Raw genomic sequence first — 20,108 nt, forward strand, 5'->3', positions numbered from 1 at the left:
ATGGGAAGGAGGCCAGGCGGACCTGGGGATACAGTGAATTTTTTCAAGGAACTCTGCTAGGAAGAAACAGAGGGTGGTACCTAGAGGGCAGAGGTAGGTGAGATCAAGAGCAATTTGGGGGCTCTTCTTTTTTTTTTTTTTAAGTTTTTATTTAAATTCCAGTTAGTTAACATACAGTACAATTTTAGTTTCAAGTGTACAATATAGTGATTCTTTTGGATGGGAGAGAGTTGACAATGGTTATTTCTAGAAGACAAAGATCCCACAGAGAGGGAAGAGGATGGGTGAGGCAGGTGGGGCAAGGATCCACGGAGTGGATGGAGAGATCCACTCCTGACCAGAGAAGCCCAGACATTCTGCGGGGAGGGCATTCTGGGGGTGCAGAATGTGGGGAGACAGGAAACTGAGGCAGCCCCCCATGACTGTGCAGTTGGGGGATGGGGCAATGGAGAGGGTTGGCTTGGGAGTTGAATTGGGGGGGAGGGGGAAGGGGAAAGTTTGCAATAACCGCTCAGAGGAATGGGAGACCAAGCTGACTTTTGGTGGGACCCCTCGTCATCTATTCATTCATTCATTTAACAAATTTTTACAGGATATCCCTTATTGCATGGCACCATGCTAACATTGGAACACAAACAAGACCCGGCTCCTGATGCCAAAGGGCTTGACATCTAGGGGCGCCTGGGTGGTGCAGTTGGGTGTCTGACTCTTGGTTTCGGCTCAGGTCTGATTTCAGGGTTGTGAGATCCATGCCCCCAACAGGCTCCACGCTCTGCGCAGACTCTGCTTGTGTTTCTCTCTAGCTCTCCCTCTGCCCCTCCCCTCCAAATAAATAAATAAATCTTATTAAAAGGGCAGGAGGGGTGCCTGGGTATCTCAGTCCATAAGCGTCTGCTTCTGCTCAGGTCATGATCCCGGAGTCCTGGGATCATAGGGCTCCCTGCTCAACAGGGAGTCTGTTTCTCCCTTTCCCTCTGCCGCTCCCCCTACTTGTGCACAAACACCCATGCTCGCACTCTCTCCCTCTCTCTATCAAATAAATAAATAAAATATTTTTTAAAAAAGAATCCAAGGACACGGGGGCTTCCTAGAGCAGCTAACCCAGCAGCTAACCAGCTAACCCAGCTAACCCAGCTCAGGGCTTGGTGAGCTGGTCTAAGTGAGGTCATCTGCGATCACCACGCTATGCCTGTCCACCCAAGACAGCCTTTCCTGCCTCTGTAAGGATGCAGGGTTCATCCCCTTGCACAAGCCCCCTGTTGACATGCCACCTCCTCGGGGACCATGCATAACCACCCCTAAGGGGGTGGTGCATCCCCCACGTGTCCCTGGAGATGGAGCTGCAGCCCCCACACTCCGCTGGCAGCCGGCTCTGCCACACACACACACATCTGCTGGCTGTCCTGGTACCAGTCATCCTGTGCGGACGGCCACAACAGACCCTTTGTTACACCTGGAAACCAAAGCTCTAGAAGCAGGGAGAACAACCATGGGCAATGCCTGGAGCTGGGGTAAGCCAGAGCAAGGCTCCAATTCCAGAGGGCTGGATGGTCCCAGGAGCCATCTGGCCAAATTGGGGTGTAGGTAACAGGTGCTCCTGGGGTCACTGGGGGAGCTAGGCTGGGAACTCAGCTCCAAAGGAGGCTTAATTGCTTTGTTGTCAGAGTGGCAGTTAAGGGCGGAGGTGCTGATGTCTGGGCTGCACTTCAGTGGGTGACCTTGGCAAGACACCTAGCTCTCAGGGCTTCAGTGGCCTCCTCTGTGAAATAGTCCCCACCCTCAGAAAGGTGCTGTGAGGGGTAAGTGAAAGCTTGCACACGAAGCTCTTAGCCCAAGGTCAGCTATGCAGTAAACACTCTAAAAGGCATTAGCTATGAATTTCTGAGCGCAGAGGCAGTGGGCTGGAGATGATCAGAGCCGCCAGCCGCAGCTGGGAGAGGCTGCAGAAGGTAGCCAGACTGGTCAGGGGAGAGGGCCTTCATTTTTCCCTTGAATTCTTGGGAAGTGAGCAGCGCCGCAGTTCACCAATAACACAGTCAGCAGCTGGTCCTAAGTGGGGGAGGTGTGAGGACAGAGGGGAGATGCTTCAGTTTAAAAAGGATTGAGTGGGGAGAGCTGGGCAGGAAAGAGCTGAAGGAAAAACCAACCTGGAAACCCAGCCTCTAGGCAGCTGGTGAGGGAATGTCAAATCCAGCCAGAACTATCATAATTCATGGTATAGGAGGTTACCTTGGGCCAGGCTGCTTGGAAAATTAGCAATCCCAACGGCAACCTGAGGGGGGGGGGGGAGGCGGCTCCCAAGTACCGTGCCTCACCCCCTCCAACAGCGGGCTTCTTTAGAACTTGGATTCAGGGAGGAAGCTCCCCTGTGGCCAAGAAGTTTAAATGTAATTCCATTTATTCCATTCATTCAACATAGGAGGGCCGGACTAAGAGAGAGGTGGGAGGCAGAGCTGAGGCGAGCCGGGCCCTGCCCTTTGGGGGTTTTATTTGTTAAATAAGTGATTTATTTGCCTGAATCATTCAAATGACATCTCAGTGTCCTCATCTGTAACATGGAGGAAGTGATAATATCTACCACCCAGGGTTGTGGTGAGAATCAAATGAGATGTTAGTTATTGTTCAAGTGTGAAGGGGAGGGCCCTGCCAGAGGCCCAGGAAGTAGTTATAGGGCTGAAGGAGGGAGATGGCATCTATAACAGAGTATCAGGGAGGGGTTCGTGGGGGAGGTGGCACTTGAGAATGGCCTTGACTAATGAACAGGATTTTAGAGAAGAGGACACACTCCAGGCAACCGGAACAATCTGCACAAAGGCCCAGAGGAGGACGGCCACTGTAGGGCCGCTGAGAGTTGGAGGAACTCCAAGTAGCTCTCCCCCTTTGTAGCCCATTCTCTACCTCTGCGTGTTTGTTCCTTCCCACCTCCCTGGGCTCACAGTCAGTGGCAAAAGATAAGCCACAGGGGCGCCTGGGTGGCTCAGTCGTTAAGCGTCTGCCCTCAGCTCAGGTCATGATCCCAGGGTCCTGGGATCCAGCCCCGCATCGGGCTCCCTGCTCCGCGGGAAGCCTGCTTCTCCCTCTCCCACTCCCCCTGCTTGTGTTCCCTCTCTCACTGTGTCTCTCTCTGTCAAATAAATAAATAAAATCTTTAAAAAAAAAAAAAAAAAAAAGATAAGCCACAGACCAGAATGGACACAGACTAGACACCTGGTGCAGAGGGCAATGGGGTCTGGGAGGAAGGAGCATGTCTTTCAGCTGGAGCCATCCAGGGAGACTTCCTGGAAGAGTGGGCACTTGAGTGGAGCCCCAGAATTTGAAAACACATCAACAGGAGGAGATTGCAGATGAACAATGCTGTACGGGCCTGATGCCTACTCCCAGAATAAGGAGCGCAGATGAGTGGAAGGAAATAGATGGAAAGGGAGCATAGGATGTGAGAAGATAGAAGCAGGCCTTGAATGCCACACTAACCTGTAGGCAGAGGGAGACCTTAAATTCCACAGAGGGGGAAAGTAAGTGCTATGGTCAAAGGCCGGCTTCAGAAAGATGAGTCTGGGACGGTGAATAGGAGGTGTTAGATCTGATAAGTTAACCAGGGTTTCATCATCAGCTGGATGTGAGGTTCAGATGATGAACATCCCAAGGACAAGAGGAGAGGATGCAAGGGGGAACCATGGTATTTGGAGGGGGAAGTAGAGTGGGAGTCCCAAATGGACTCCAAGGAGACCTCTAGTCCTTTCTTTCTGAATTGGCTCCCTCCTCTCCCATCAGCTTCAACTGACCCAGGAGGACGATTCAATCTTCTGGAAGACCCTGGCCCAAGAGCCTCAGGGGGGTAAGGTCGGAAGAGGCAGCTAGCTGGGCCTTGAGGCCTCTGGGCTTCAGGGTCAGGAAGCTCCCCATCCCACCCCCACCCCCAGCTGGGGGTCACTCTCCCGGAAGAGCTCTAGGCCTAGAGATTGTGTTATCGGCAATCAGGCCCATCCCCGAATGTAATGCATCCCAGAGCATTTTCCCTTTACCGTGCCCTTCCCCAAATCTAACTGGGTCTCTAAATTCTCGTGGCACCGACAGGGTTAAAGCCAGCTCCAGTCACCGCCCCCGACACCCACCCCCCCACCCCCAACAACCACCTGCCCGCGGCATCGGCGAATGCCGGCGCCGGAAAGCGCGGGACGAAGGCTGCTGGGGGGCGAGGGGGGGCGGTGTGCATCACAGCAGCTGATTGACGGGCGGGGCGGTGATTGGCAGCTGCCGAGAAGCGGGGTGCGGGGAACGTGGTGCAGGGGTGGGCTCTGGCGGGCGCCCCACTCCCCCGGCCTCGGCCCGGGGCACGGTTCGTGCCCGCCGCCGGCTGGGCCGGGATCGCTCCTTCCGTGCCCAAGCCGGCTGGCTAGGCGGGGCGGCGCCCTCCCCCCGCCTCCCCCCGGACCCCGCGGGCTGGCGGGTGTCTCTAAGGTGACACTCTGGTGCGCGGCAGTGGCGGCGGCTGCAGGAGCGCGCGCGCAGCCCGGGCTCCGGCTCGGCTCGGGCTCCGGCTCCAGCCGTCCGGGGAGCGCCCCGGCGCGCACGACGCAGCACCCCGACACCCAGCAAGGACCCCCGGGGCGCGGGAGGATCCCCGCCAGCCTTCCCAGGCGAGTCGCCGGGCAAATCGCCGCTCCCGTCGTCTGAGCCCCGGCGTCGGGAGGGACGTGCGGGCCCCGGGGCTCCCCTCCCTCCCTCCCCGCCTCGCGTCCCCGGGCCCAGGAGGAAGGGAGACTGCACTTTAGCGGGGAAGCCCGAAAGGCCGCAGGAGCCGCGGGAAGAGGACGGCGGCGGCATGGCCGAGGGGCCGGGCGGCGGAGGGCCCCGCGGGGACGGGGCTGGCGGCGGCCGGGCAGCCGAGGAGGAGGTGGTGCGGCGGCGCTGCCGGCGGGGGGAGGAGGCTGAGGTCTCGCAGCCGCGGCCCGAGGGACCCCGGGGCATGGCCGCTGTGCCCCCCGTGGAGGAGCGGTTCCGCCAGATGCACCTACGCAAGCAGGTGTCCTACAGGTAAGGAGGATGGGGGCAGAGGGGAGCGCAACGCTTAGGACCACCCCCCCCCCTTTCAGTCAACATTCATTGAGGACCCGCTGCTTGCCTGGCGCTGCTCTAGGCTCTGGGGATTCAGAAATGACTACCAAGGGGTCTCTGCTCTCCGTGTGCAAGGGGAAGGGGGCGCTTCTGGGAGCCCCTCTCTATATGAACCGCCCTATTCATTCAACAGGGAATTACTGATGTACCAGACACTGTACTAGGCGCTGAGGAGAGAAATAACAAAGACATGATCCTCCCAAACTTCTCTCTGCTGAGGAGAGCCAGGAGATGGCCCCTGGCCCTTCTTCTGGGGGAAGACAGACCCCTGTTCGGTCAATAGGCCTTCCTGGAACTTCCCTGTGGGCTGACCATGTGCTGGGCACTGGCTTGTGGAAGTGACAAGGTGCTCCCTGCCCCCATGGCTGAGACCCTGCTGCCCAGATATGAAGCAGGAATCCCCTCCTGGACCTCTTTGCCCTGTCAGGCCCTCACTGGCCTCCCCGGTGGCAGAGTGAACCCCTCACTTCCCTCGAAGCTTCTGCCTGTGAAAGTTTCCCAGCCTCCCTGGTCGTGCCCTCTCTGCGCAGGGGGTTTCCTGGAGGAATCAGCTGCAGTGGGCCCCCAGAGACCACATTTATGACTTAGAATGGGGTGAGGGAGGGCTGCCCCTCCAACAAGAGTGGGCAAGTTACCCAGAGGAGGGGTCTGAGGAGTGGGTGGGGACAGGGCAGGGGCAGCCCACCCCTTCTTCTTCCTCTCCCAGACCACAGCCTCAACTTGGACTTGCTGCCCCTCTAAAGCCCCTAGACTCCCCAGATTCTGGAGGGTCCAGCAGGGACACTGAGGCTTCTGCAGTCCTTGAAGCCATCGGCCTGGTTAGAGAGGACAGGTTTCCTGTCTGTTTACAACTCAGGGACTTGAGGAGTGTCTCAGGCTGCCCTGCTTCTCCCTGGGGCTTCTGGGAAGGTGTTTCATAAAACTGGCCCAGCCCTGAGAGTTTGAAGGGCTTGAATGGACTATGAGACCATTAGGCCTCCATCACTTGAGGGAGGATGGAAGAGAAGGGGAGGAAACCTCACCATCGTGAAGTGAGATGCTCAGAATAAATAGGAAGTAGGTTGGGTTCACATGGGCTCTACCTTCACTTTCTGGGGTATGTAAGGAATCAGGGGGCTCCATTTCCAGTTTTCCAGGACACCAGGCTGAGAGGAGGTCATCGTCTGTCCCCTGCCTCCTGGTTGCAGATAATAGAGCCTCTGAAAGTCCTCTGGGGGAGGAGAGAGGACCAGGGACTGACGGGGAATGGAGCATAGAATGTAGGATCCTGGAAGAAATATTAGTCTGAGAGTCCAGAGATCTGGCTTGTATCTCACTTCTGCCAGGGACTTGCTATATGTGCTTGAGCTAGGCAATCTCTCTGTCTCTGCACCTCAGTTCTTCGTCTGTAACATAAAGGGATGACCCCAAGATTTTCTTTGGCTGTGGAACAGGGACAAACAGCATCTGAAGCTGCAAAGGATGCTAGAATCGGGTTGAGGGTTAGAGGATTGGAAGCAGAGAATAATGAAGGGGCCGAGATGGGAGGTGTGTGTGTGTGTGTGCGCACCCCCCCCCCAACCTCCCCACAGAAGCAGTGGCAAGGGCTGGGATCCCCCCCCAGGGTGGTTCCTGAATGGACACCCCTCCACAGCCCAAACTCGAGGCCTCTAGTCACAAAGGATGCAGGGTGGCCCAGCTGAGGCCCCTCTCTAGCTGCAAAGGGAGGAGGAGACCTCCAGGTCCCCTGTATGAGGGCTACAGGAGACAGCACGGAGTGGGGGGGCGGGTTCCAGCTGTCACCACTGGACAGATCACGCAAGGCACCTCCTCACACCCCGCAGTTAGGCCAGGAGCCCCGTCTTAGGACCAGAGCAGCACCAAGGCATCAAGGCAAGAGCCCCCCTGGGGAGAGGGCAGAAGAAGCCCTGGGAAAGCGCAGCCCTGGGCTTCTCAAGGGGACCCCAGTGGAATGAGCTGGATTTCTAGCTAAGCCCTCCCGTGTGGCTGCAGTCCTGCATGGCCCCGTGACTGATGCTACCTTTCCTGTTACAGGTCGCGGGGGGGATGGGGGTGGCGGCAAGCCCAGGGCCCACAGGGCCTTTTTCACATCCTCCGCCTGCCACAGTTCCATGCAGCTCTGGCTCGCAGATAAACCTCCCACCCCGCTGTGAGGAGTTGCTAAGAAAAGCAGTTGAAAGCCCTTCACAGAGAGAAAAGGCTTTTAGAGAGAAATGCGGGGGCACAAAAATCTGAGGGCGACGAGGGGGAAGCGGAAGCAGGATTGAGGCCGGGCTGTCTCTGACGTAAGTGAGGACGGGGGCTTTCGGCAGGACACTAGAAGTTCTTAGGGACGTGACGGCTTCTGGGAAGTAGGTTCCCACAGCCCCATTGCGGGCTGGATGTGGCCCTGGCAGCTGCTTTCCTTGGATGGAAAGATGGTGGGTCTGGGCCAGTAGTGACTCTTGGTGGGCAAAGGGAGTGGGGGATCTTCCCGTGTCTGCATCTGGGCTTGAGGAAAGCTATCTTCCCTATACTTGAGAAAGTCCCGACCGCTCAGGGTTGGGCTTTGGAGACCATTGGAGGGCAGCGTCCAGCCTGGGAAAAGCCAGAGGGGGTACCAGGGACATTGGGTTTGGTCTGAAAGGGTCAGAAGATGCAGAGCTGGGGCCTCCGGAGCTAAGCCCAGTGGTTCCCACACCGGATCACCTGGGGATCTTTTTAAAAATCCTTTCTAGAGTCCTATCCCTGGAGACCCAGCTAGAGGTAGTCTGGGGTTGGACCTGAACACCTCAACTTTAAAAATCCCTCCCAGGTGATTTTGCTAGTGAAGCCCGTTTAGAAACCTGTGAAGAAGCTGAAGGAGAGAGGAAAGGTAACATGTGAGCTGAACCACTCGCCTGTGCTGGCAGGGGGCTCCCCTGAGAGAAGTGTGGGACATGGTCCCTTCCCCCGCCAAAGGTATGATTTGGTACGGGGCCAAATAGTAAATATCTTGGGCTTTGCAAGTCCCACAGTCCTGCCATTGTAGCACAAAAATGGCCACAGACAATATGTAAATGAATGAGCGTGGCTGCATTCCAGTAAAACTTTATTTATAGACCCTGAACTTTAAATTTCATATCATTTCCACTGTCACAAATATTATTCTTTCGCTTTTTTTCCAACCATTTAAAACTGTAAAAATCATTCTTAGTTCACAGCTACGCAAAAACAGGCAGCCGGCCGGATATGGCCCATTGGCTGTGGTTTGCCCATCCCTGGTCCAATAGACGGGACGGGACAAACACACGGAAAAGACAGTGATGGTTGGCATTGAGAATCAACCTGGGCGTCGGGCGAAGCGGCACGCACACTCCCGAGAGAGAGGCATTGCACACACATGCCGTCTTTGGGGTCAGAGAGACCTGGGTTCTAATTCCTAGCCGGTTGAGTCACTTTCCCCTCTGACCCTGTTTCCTCATATGGGAAACAGGAACAATAATACCGGCACAGGAGAAGGGCTGGGAAGATTAAAGAAGATAAGACATGTAAAGTTCCTGACTTGTAGCAAGGATGAGACACAAGTTAGAATATCTCTGGCCCTCTAGAGCTGGACCTCTGGGGGTGGGGGTGGGTGGGCGGGTGTCCAGGAAGGCTCCCGAAGGAGGTGGGCCCTGAGTGATGGATGGGTAAGAAGAGCTGGGAATGGTAGGGTTGAACGGAGACTAAGCAAGAGCTGAGCATGGGTGCACGTCCCAGACCGCAGGCCTCCCCCTACCCCCTCCACCCCCAGAGAGGGGCTGGGGGGGAAGCAACTGGGGACGCCAACTGGCAGGGAAGGGTGCCCCTCCTGTGGGCACGGGGCTGCGGGGACTCAGCTCCTCAAGGGAGGGGCACCTGATCCAACTCTCCCTGCTGCTATTTACCAGAAGCTAAAAATAACCCAAGAGTGACAGGGAGATGGGGCCGATTTGTAATTTAAATAGCAACAGGATAAAGCAAGGAGCTGCAAGAGATCACATTCTGTCCTGAATTAAAAATGTAAAAACCGGGGGCAGAGAGCTGAGCTGGAGCTGGAGGAGGGGTCTGCTGCCAGAGGAAGCTAGAAGCTGGGGGGGAAGGGGGGATCTATCTATTTTTCTTCCTTTGGGAAGGCCAGGGACCAGGCCCAGCCTGGAGATCCTTCCTCCCCTCAGGGACCTGAGGTTCTTGCTGACTAGTGAGTCAAAGGGACGGAGGGCAGTGCCCAAAGGTGGGGCCAAGAGCAGTGGAGGGATTGGGATCCCAGAGAGAGGGGCTTCTCCAACCCTATTTTGGCACACAGTGCTTGGGACATCCCCCCCCTCCCCAGCAGCTCATGCCCCCACCCCAGCAGCAGGGGAGCACAAACCATTTGGGCATTTCGGAAGGAAGCTGGGAGGACCAGTTTGAGCAGAGGCGTTTGAACAGGTACTTCTCTGGTGTGTTGATGAAAATGTAGCACAGGGCCAGGCATCAGGAAGCCTGGCTTAGAGTCTCATTTTTGCTTCAATTGGTACAATTTCAGAGCAGAGCATTCAGAGAGGCCCCCTCAAGCATCCAGGTCCCAAGGACAAGGGTTGGCACAGGCTGGGGAAGACTTCTCTTCAAGGATATGCAAAATGCGTAGGGAAGGCATTAGGATGAGATTTGGCTTCTGCTGAGCTCGACTGTGCTTGACCAGTGTCCTCAGCCTACAGATGTTTGCAGAAGGAAGACTAAGCAGTGTCCATAGAGTAGGTGGGGATTCGAGGGCTGCTGGGCAGTTCACTCCAAAGCCCTTTTTACTCAGGCTTCCAAGGGCCTGGATTTTCATCTTTAAGGATCTTTTCTTTTGGCTCTAAATGCACATATCTCTAGGAGGGGTAATAAGACAAGAGGCATGAGGGCTGAAAGCTGCTTCTGCAACTGGGGCTTATGACCTGATAGATGGGGGTAGGAGGCTTGAAGGGCAGGAGGCCTGCTGATCCTGCCCCGGGGGGCTTGGCTACAGCAGGGGTGGGAGGGAGCTCCTTTGGGCAGATCCAGCTGACCCAGAGTAATGGAAGAACCATCCAGGCTCCTCTCACCTCCAGCCTGGGGACCTGGCAGGTGCCAAGGGACAGTTTCCAAGAGAGATCGTGGTTTGAGGGACTGCCCTTGAGCTGCCAGTGCCATACCCACAGCTCTCTTGCCCCGGTGGGGGATCCCAGCCCCCCCTCCCGATTTCTTCCTGCACATGACTTTAATGCAGCTGCCCAGAAGGAGTCTAATCAAATTTCCATCTGTCGCTAGCCGGTGGCACCTGCAGCCCTACTCAGGTACATCTGTCTCCTCTGTGGGGGCAGAGGCCCCGCACCTGGGCAGAGGCCAGCGATCAGCAGGTGCTGTTGGGCTTTGGGTGGCTCCCAAGGGCTTCAGCAGGTGCCTGGAGGACAGGCTTAGCGGCTGAGGAGGGACTTAGATTCAAAAAGTTCCCCACGCCTCACCACAGCTGCTAGTGCAAACGGGAAGGCAGTCTCCCTCCTCCCGCCCAGCCTGTTGGGCACCTTTATTCAGCACTTCTCCACTTCCATGGGAAGTTGCCGAGCACAGACCGTGCACTCAGCACGGAGCTAAGCGCCAGCACAGGGGTCAAGAATCTTGTAAGGAGACAAGCCTGATGTGTGCAAAAGGTCACACGATCTAGGAATATTCTTGGGAACAGGAGTGAGTGTCAGAGATAAATCGGTCGGGTGAGAATGCTATGGCTCTAAGGCAGCCTTCGAGACTTAGGTGTTTATAAAATATTTGTCATACTAATGAATAAGTTAAAAACCCGGAGGCTGGGAAGGAGCATTAAATGAATCAGAGCAGAGAGAGTTTAGAAATCATCTGGTCCAACCCAGAGATGTTAAGTGACGTGCCCAGAGTCACACAGCAAAGGGCTGGAATTTGAACCCATGGGTTCTGTGTCTGGGACTCTTCACCTTCCCGCTTTTGCTTCTTGGGCCTGGGTTTGGAAGGATGGAGATCTTGATTGGTAAGGCCTGATGGGCAGACAGGCCAAGGAGAGCACCAAAGGTGGAAGGGATTGGCAGGGGTGAGGGTGGCATGTTAAAACAAGTGTGAAAAAAAAGAGAAGCGATGTTTATTGAGCACCTACTGGGAGGCAGGCACCAGCGTGGTATGAGCTGAGAGAAAATCACCACAGGCAAAGCCTGGACAAAGAGGCAAAAAAAGGAAGGCACCAGGAACCGGAGCATAAGGAGCCTCGAAGGTCAGGCCAAGGAGGCTGGCTGGGCTGGTTTTGAGAGCGGAGACTGTCCAGATCGTGGGTTGAGCGTTTCGTGCCCTGGTACATTTCTTTTCCCCAGCTCCCACTTGCTCATCCAGGCCACTGAAAGTAGAACACCTCACCCTCTGGGGCCTCAACAAAGCCCAGAATAATTTTCTTACCCAGATTCCTCTTCCTGTGCGTATCTGGGTGCATTCTGAGGGGTCCCCCCTCCCCAGTGCTGGCACACATTGTCCTAGGAACTGTCAAGGGCATCCTCCCCAGCACCGTGCACCTGTCCCTTCCAGCCTTGTCCTGCCAACTCCACCTGGAAAGTACTGGCAGCTTGGAGGAGCACAAGCCCAAGGGGATCCTGGTCCCACAGTCAGGACTGCTCTGCCTCTCAGAGCCTCCAGCCTGTCCGGCTTCCCCTTTCAGGAGTCACATTTCCTGCTCTCTGCCACTCCAGAGCTGCCAGAAGCCTCAGACTAAAAACAAGCCCAGCCCCATTTCCTCTGTTTAACTGCTCAAGCTCCTTGCAGAATCCCTGGGAGAAGAGAACATGGTCCTGCAAGGAGAACAAGGTCCTTGTAGAAGAGGCCTTGGCCTGGCTGGCAGAGTCTCTGATGGGCCACAGCATACAGGACCTGCCCAGAGAAATTCAGAGATGATGGGCTGGAGGGAGAGCTGCTGGAAAGGGGAGTGCCGAGTAATCACCATGCTATGTCCCAACCCCAGAGAGGCCAGGGATGTCTTATTTAAGGATACAGACTCTGGGGTAAGATTCTTGATTCTACTGCTTACCAGCTGGGTGACCTTGGACAAATGAGCTTAATAGCTCTGGGCCTCAGTTTCCCCATCTGTAAAAGGAGGAAAATAACAGGATCGGGTCGTTGTAAGGATTCCAAGGTTTCTGGCACAGAACTGTCCAAGAAATAATAGGCATTGTTTTATCATTACTGAGTGTTCATTATTCATGACATAGCATGATTTATCAAACAAATATTTATTGAGAAATATTATGTTCTAGTCATGAGGGACACAAAGGTGACTATAGCACCAGATGGAGGTTTCCAAGGGCTGGGATGGCATCGTGTGCGTTCCTGTGTCTGCAAGTTCTGTAGTGTAAATGTTTATTGAACTGAACTGAACTGACATCATTTCTGTCCTCGAGAAATTTACAGCCTTTCTGGGGTAACAAACACATATAAAGCTCAAGAACTAATTACAGAGCAGTGTGATTTAAAGAGTGCTTGAGGAAGGGACGATTTCCATCCCAGAACCAACCCTAACAATAAAGAGTAAGTGTATGCTTTACTATTTATGTACTAAATCTCCACAATGACCTCAAAGTCCAGCAGGCCTTTTTGCTATTTTTCAGACACATCAAGTATTTTCCTTACTCAGGACCTTTGCCATGTCTGATCCTTCCACCTAGAATGCTGTTCTCCCAAATAGTCATGCCATTTGCTCTCTCGATTCATTTAGGTCTGTTCTCAAATGTCACCTCCTCAGAGAGGCCTTCCCTGATCTCCTACCTAAGGAGGAGATCAAACTCTTCCCTCCTCATCAAACTCTTTCCCCTTCATTTTGGCTTCATTGTTCTCTATAGCACTCCTGACATTCTTTCATATATTATTTGTTTCCTAGGTGTCTTCCCCACTAGAATCTGAGCTCTGTGAGGTTGGAGCCCTGGTTCCTCGCTTACTGCTACATAGTCTAATATAGCGCTTGATGCATAGAAGGCACTGGATAAATATTTACTGAATGAATTAATTTGTAAACACTGTTACCTCTTATTTAATCCTCACTAAACTCCATGAGTCCAATTATTACTATTGCCCCCCCTTCCATTTTACAGATAAGAAAACTGAGGCTCAGAAAAGCTCCCGGACATATATTCATCAATCTATCTGTTTATATCCTACCTTCTTCCAGAAAGGATTGAAGATGACTCAGAGAAGTAACCCTCTCTGACCTGATCCAGTAAATGGCAGAAACAGGACATGAGCCCACACCTTCTGGCTCCGTTCTGGTTACTCTTTCCACTCCGCCGCTGTCCCCCGTTGCCCAGCCCCGTGTTAGATGGTGTGATGCTCGCAGAGGTGTGAAGGAGAGAGAGGCATGGCTGGGGGTTAGCCGCTGCCCACCCAATGTACCCTCCTAGGTGTGATGAAGTGGGAGATCTTAGCAGGACCAAGAGGGGAAGAGCACAGAGAGTCTGAACAGAGAGGAAGGCCAGACTGAAGCTTGAGGTTCGGATTCCAGCCCAGGCAAGCCTCTGACTCCGGCTGTCTCCTGGCTACTGGGCTGGGCTTGTCCTCACCTGCCTCCTGCCCTCCCATGCAGCTCCTCTTCCTAACCAGCCTCCTGCCCCAGCCAGCGGAAGGCGCCTACGAGGCCTTGGCCCTCTTCTGGGGCAGCCGGCCGGCCTCTCGCAGGGCCCCCCGGTCAGGAAGTGCCGAAAGAGGAAGAGAGTCGCCGGGCAGGATGAGCGTCCTGGGGGCTGGCCACAGTACCGGGGGAGGCTGCGATGAGGCCACAGCTCTGGGCCCCGCGGAGGCGCTGGGGACAGAAGAAGGGGAAAGGCCGGGGGCACTGAGGCAGATGTGGCGCTACCGCTCCTGGGACGTGCCACAGATCCCAGCCGAGGCCCCCCGGACACAGTAGGTACTCGAGGTGGCCCAGGAGTGGGCACGGGGACCTCTGGCCGTCTCCGAGTCCTCCTTTCTCTGGGGTGGGGGTGGGGGGGATGGTGGCAAATGTGAGCTTACCTACCTGTAGTCCAGTGGCTCTGCAGAGGCTCAGAAAAGGGCAAAGGGGTTCTTGACAGGGTGAGGGGAGTTCTGATTGAATTATTGGGGGGACCGTGTGGCGGGAGGCTGGGTTGAAGGAGCTAACAGCAGGGGGATCTGGGAAGAGGAGCCCCCACGTGAGTGTGGAATTGGGTGTTGTAAGGCTGTGTGCAAACTCAGTGGGGTCTTCAGCTGCCTCTGGTCTCCTCCCTCAGAGCTTGGAGTCAGAACCATTGGGAAACTTCCTCAGAGGGACCCATGCACCCCAGGAGGACAGTGTCAAGCCCACTTGGATTTCACTGCCCTCCTCCTGGTCCCCCTGGCACCTCTGCTAGCTGGAGGGCTGGTGCCCCACCTCCCTGGTCAGACCTTCTCCCGGCCCACAGGAACCTTGAAGGACGCTGGGAGTAAGTTCTGAGCTTCTGGGTGCTGGCTATTTCTTAAAACCACAGGCTTGCCCACAGGTCACAGCCCTGAGCAGCGGTTATATGTGGCTGGGTAAGGCTGGAAAATGGGCGGCCAGAAGACCAGAGGAGAGGGTGAAAGTGAAGGTGACACAGGATGTGGCTTTGCAGAGGAGTGCTAATAGAAACAGCGGGCACCCGATGCGGGCATCAGGGTGGCAGAGTTTGGGAGGAAGAGGACCGTGTTCTCCGGGTTCCTGGCCTCCCTCTACCAGCTGTCAGAGGCTGCCCCAGCCGCGGCTTCCCAGCACGCGTCCTGGCTGTGCCACCCCCAGGTGACTGCTCGCGTTCCCACCGCGTTCCTCCTCTCTAGAGGCAGACAACCTCTGCTGCCTTTGGGGCTGTGTTTGCATGTGTGTGTCCGTGAGGTATGTTTCTGGGTGGGTGACACGTGTACAAGAGGGACGTGGCAACGTGTAACTGTTGTCCTGGGGGGTATCTGTGAGCAGGAGAAGGATGTGTATGTTCCCTGTGGGTGTCTATGTTGGTGAATGAGAGTGTGGTCCTTATGTGTACATATGTATGAGTGTGTAAGAGGAGTGCGGGTGACTCCTGCAGTGCAAGAGATCCACAGGATCCATTGGATATTGTGTTGGGGGAACACGACGTGTTAGGCGTGTGCGAAAGGGTTGGAAACAACTGTGAGTAGCGGAGGAGAGATGAATTTGTATGAGAAACGTGTATGTTCTTTGTCGGTGTGTGCCAGGGTCACTAAGTGACTTTGGTCCTGGTATATATATATCTGAGTGTGACGCTGGGGTGGGATGTGTTAGTTTAAGTAATGAGTGAGCCTAAGTGTGTGTAAGAGGCGTGCTTGTTCTACGTGTACGGGGAACACTGTGTGACTTCCGTTCCTGGAGGTGTGATTTGGGAGAGCCAAGGGTTGGTAAGGGTGGAAACTGTATGAGTGGTTGTGAGTGGGCACAGGGTGTGCAAGAGAAGCGTCCGTACCGGTGGGGCTGTGGCAGAGAGGTGGTGACAGCTGCCCTCGCGGGTGTGCACTTGTGAGCGCGTAGGTTGTTCGGGGCGGGGCTAAGGGGAGGAAAAGATCGTGTGTGCCTGGGTGTGCTCAGTGCGGGTGTGTGAGGCCCAAGGAGATACTGTTGGATCCAGGAGGACGAGCCTAGGGGTGGGGAGGCGGGACCTCCGGGGCCCCGCCCCTCCCGGGCCCCGCCCGCTCCCGGCCGCCGACGCGGGTTGCGGCGCGGCCGGCGGCCGGCAGAGGGCGCCGCGAGCCGGTGCCGCAGCTCAGCCGAGGGGGCGTGCTCGGCGGCGGGCAGGCAGCGGCCCGGCCAGCTATGCGGGGTCCTGCGGCCGCGGCTGGCGGCACTTCCTGGAGCGGCGGCTGCCGCTTCCCGGGCACCTGGGCGTGGGGCGCGGGGGCGCGCGGCGCGGGGCGGGCGGAGCGAGGGCGCGCCATGGTCGCGGCAGGCGGCACGGAGCCGGCGTGCTGAGCCCCGGCCGCCGGCCCGGCATGGGCGTCTCCCGCGGGCCCGCCGCCGGCCGGGGCTAGGGCCGGATGGAGCCGCGGGACGGCAGCCCCGAGGCCCGGAGCAGCGACTCGGAGTCGGCCTCCGCCTCGTCCAGCGGCTCCGAGCGCGACGCGGGTCCCGAGCCGGACAAGGCGCCGCGGCGCCTCAACAAGCGGCGCTTCCCAGGGCTGCGGCTCTTCGGGCACAGGTGAGCGCGGCGGCAGCGGGGTGGGCACCGCGGCGCCGGGCACCGGGAGGCGTCGCTCCGCCGTCTCGGGACTGACAGCGAGTGGAGGTCTCCGCCGGGCACGGGCAGTGCGGGCTGTCTGGGGTTGGCTCCGCGTCGGGGTCATCCCCCAGCGTCCCGGCACCGGCACCGAGTGGGTCATTCGCTGGCACCGGCAGCTTAGCGCACCTCCTCTGTGGTACCGAGACGGGGTCAGCTTCCGACTTGCCTGCAGGGTAGGACCAGCAGGTAGGGCCCCCGTGACTGGACACTCACCCGTTCTGGGCACTGAGAGAACAGGGCCCCCTCTGAGCCCCCCTGGCCGCAGTCACGGCCCCCCCCCCCACGCCCCGCGCCCCGGTGGGGCCGTTTGCCTACCACCGCTGCATGGCATCTGCAGAACATGGCCTCTGTTGGTACTGTCACAACACATGGCTGTCCCAGAGCACTGGTCACTGAGCTAATTGCTCATCACTTTAAGCCTCTCCTTGAGGTTGGGGGGTGCCTGGCCACCTGTTCTATATTGCTTTTAATTAGTGGAGAGACCCCAGCCTCTCTACCTGGGCTGGGCAGTAGGCATTTCTCCCCCGACCCCCATCCAGCTCTTGCTGGGTAAGGGACAGGGTGGGCTGCAGTCTGGAATCCTGGCTGTTCAAGCTCCTTAGGAACTGGGGGAGGGTGTGGAAAGATTGAGTGCAGGCGGCTCATGGCATGTGTGCCCGTGTTGGCTGGGAGTCGCTTCCTGCCATGCAGCCCTGGTGTAAGGTGAGGGAAGGTGGAGCCCCATGAGTACCCCACCTGGATCCTTGGGCTTTTTCCTGACTGACCCCTGCCCTTCTCCAGTGGCCAGGGAGCTTGCAGCCAATCAGCTCAGGACCCCAGAGCCAACTCAGGCTGGACTCTGACCACTTGGAGCCTGCCCAAGGCCTCCCTCTCACTTTTCTTCGGTTGCCCTGCTTGGTGGCATTCGGCACACCCCCTCCCCGGGCTTTGCCCTGACCTTTGCCAGGGTAGACTTTACCCACCAATAACGTGGGCAGTTTTCTCGTGTTGTGCGGGTTGGCGAACCCATAATGCCAACCTATGCCCTCGGCCAGCCTTACCCTGGCCAGGGCCCTGTTCTTTGTGTCCGTGTCACCAAGCACACACACAGATCACGATTCTCACACTGGCAGATGGAGCTCCATGGGCTCTTGTGAAGTCACACAAGCTTCAATGTCATATAAAACGGGGCAGGGAGCAAGGCTTCCAGTGCCTCTGTTTTGTCACCCACAGCCCGACAAGATGGAGCAGTTTACACCCAGCTCTGCAGGATGTAGCCTCCAGTGTTCACAGGCTCCGGAGGGGGAGGGAGAGGCTCCGCCAGAGGCTTCCTGTCCCTGCCCACAGGGTACCAAGTGTTGGGCTCCTGTGACCTGTGGCTGTGCCCCTCCTGAAGGGCACAGGTTTGTGCATGTGGGATGAACCCCAGGCACGTTCAGGGGAAGAACAAGAAGCAAGAAAACCAACAAATACCTTTACGTAATTCTCTAAGCAGGATAGGTGTGACTTTTCCATTTTTATAGATGAGGAAAAACACAGGCTCAAAGAGATAAGTGGTTTGCCCAGAGTCACACAGCAAGTCAGAGGGAGAGATAGAGTTTGAACTCTACTCCAAAAAACCCTTTCTCTAGACCAGGTTCCCGAACAGAACATCACAATGACCTAGGGAGCTTTAGGAAATTCAGATTCCTAGATCTTATCCTTAGCACGCCTGACTCATCAGGTCTGGAGATTGGGCCTGGGTGTTTTGTTTTGTTTCTTTTAAAGCTTCGCAAGTGTTTCTAATATGCTACCAGATTTGAGGACCAAAGTATTACATCACTCTGGGGATGGTAAGTGATCCGATAGGCTGCTTAATGAGAAGAAAATCAAACAGCGACCTCTGGAAGCAAGTAAGGAGTGTCTCTGCGTAGTAGCTCTGTGCTGGGGCAGTGGGGCATTCAGAAATGAATATATTCGGAAAACCCAGTAGAGTCAGGGAGAGGGCAGTGAGGGGAAAAGACTTTCCTGACAGGCCCAGGAACTCAGAGAATCAGATGGCCACTGGGCCTGACCCCCCTCCCCCTTGCTTGGGTTGGAGGAAGGGGGCAGACGTTTGGAATAGTACACTTGCTTTGGGCACGGCCCCTTTAATGCTTTTTTAATCTGGTCCAGCCACCTTTGCTGGTTGCTGTTTTCAGGTAAAAGTCCCCAGTGCCCTAGCTGAAGCCAGCCCCTCCCGTCCATCTTTTCCTCACCCTTAACCAGGCGCTTCTCTGCATTTACCCCATCCTCACACCTTGGGGCTGAGGGCCCTGATAAGTGAATCGACAGTGGCTGGAAGGGAGGACCAAAGAGGACACATAGATTGGTGGTGGCTGCTGCATTCGGAACTTGGCTTGGTGGCTGGGTTCTATAATCAGCACTCTGCTGTGGGCTGGGGAGGGGTAGTGTGGTGGTACATGGGCCGTGCGTTTGCCATCCCCGGTCTGGGCAGGTAGAACAGTTCCTGAATGGCAGCCTCTTCGGCATCTTCCTTAAAGAGGTTTTTCTTTAAAGCACATCTCAGACCCCCACAACTGGCTTCACCCTCTTGGAATCTGGGGAGCAGTAAGAATCTCCTCTCTTGTAGCGTAGCAAGACAAAAAGCCAGGCCATGATGCTCCCAGCTCCGTTCCACCTCATGGACCCTTGCTGGGAACCATCAGCCCCTCCCGGAAGAATCTGTATAGGCCCTGCCCTAATCCCAGGACATACGGGTTTTCCTCTGTCCTTATCCTTCAGATCCTACTGGCCTAGGGGGTGGTCAGTCAGAAGTGGGAGGGAAATTGACTCTGTCTCCTCCTGCTCTTCCAGGGCCCACCTAGAGAGAGGACTTCCTTCTCCTCTGGCCTGGTCCCAGCAGCCTGACCCTGGGCAGGTCGCACAGCTTGTGGATTAACTGGTTTTGCACCTCAGGGGCATCAGAAATTACTTGGCGCTTCACACACCTAGACATAAGGAGCCTGGGCCTCCAGAGCCCCTGGGAGCCTGAGCATTGGCTCTGCCACCCCTGCCCTTCCTTAGTGCTCAAAGTCATTAGTTCCCAGAGGGCAGGAAATGCACCTGTGGAACAAGTTTGAGACAATAGGTCCCATTTAGAGGTGATGCCACATGGCCCCAAGTGAGCATGGGCCTGCAGTCCAGACTGGTAGAGGGTGCCCGCTGGGCTGCCTGAGCTGAAGTTTGGGCTGGTTTCTGCAGTGGTTGGGGAGGCATGTGTTGAGGGATGCCTCTTGCAGAGGCGAGAACCCCCGTCTGTGGTGCCAGATGCCTGGGAACAAAGGAGCCTTTTTGGGTGGTTTGTCCTACTCAGGCTAATATTGGGAGTGGCCCAGGTGTCCAGAGGACCAGGTGCAAGTAAGAGTCCCTGGGTTCCTGCCAGCTGGAGAAGAAAAAGGGACCCGAGTGGCTGAGCTTGCGTCAGTTTACCCCATTCTGCTGCCGCCGCCCCCTCCCCCCAATGTCATGTGCCAGCATGGAGCCAGCCGAGGTTGGGAACTGGGATAGGACTGTCTGTCTTCCTTTGCTGCCACACACTGGCTTACAGGTCAGGGGAGGGGATGGGCAACTCTTGTCGTTTTCTCTCCGTACCGTACTCCAAAAAGGTCAAATCTCAGGATGCAGAGCTGCCCCAGCTGGCAAAAGAGAACAGGAGAGTGGATGTCCTCCCAGGCAAGGACAGAGGAAGGACTGAGTGACCCTAGTCAGAGAAAGCCTAGGCCCTGGGCAGCTGGAGGTAGGGGAAAGAGAATCCGACCT

General features: G+C 56.2%; 1 protein-coding gene across 7 annotated transcripts in view; it reads left to right on the plus strand.

Annotated features, from left to right (window-relative positions):
• The first annotated feature begins 4,474 nt into the window (after positions 1 to 4,474).
• Positions 4,475 to 20,108, plus strand: part of DGKZ (diacylglycerol kinase zeta) — a 40,888-nt gene continuing 25,254 nt past the window's right edge. For 2 of the 7 annotated variants that reach the window (XM_032414012.1, XM_032414013.1), the window contains exon 1: positions 16,045 to 16,268. In XM_032414012.1, the coding sequence (XP_032269903.1) occupies positions 16,108 to 16,268 (161 nt within the window). In that variant the 5' untranslated portion in view covers positions 16,045 to 16,107. Of the gene's footprint in view, positions 5,035 to 13,275; positions 13,996 to 14,191; positions 14,532 to 16,044; positions 16,269 to 20,108 lie in introns of those variants that run through there. The other 5 variants (XM_032414011.1, XM_032414010.1, XM_032414009.1 and 2 more) reach the window with 5 other exon arrangements.

This window comes from Phoca vitulina, unplaced genomic scaffold (assembly GCF_004348235.1).
Source record: "Phoca vitulina isolate PV1807 unplaced genomic scaffold, GSC_HSeal_1.0 scaffold16, whole genome shotgun sequence".
Classification (NCBI taxonomy): Eukaryota; Metazoa; Chordata; class Mammalia; order Carnivora; family Phocidae; genus Phoca; species Phoca vitulina.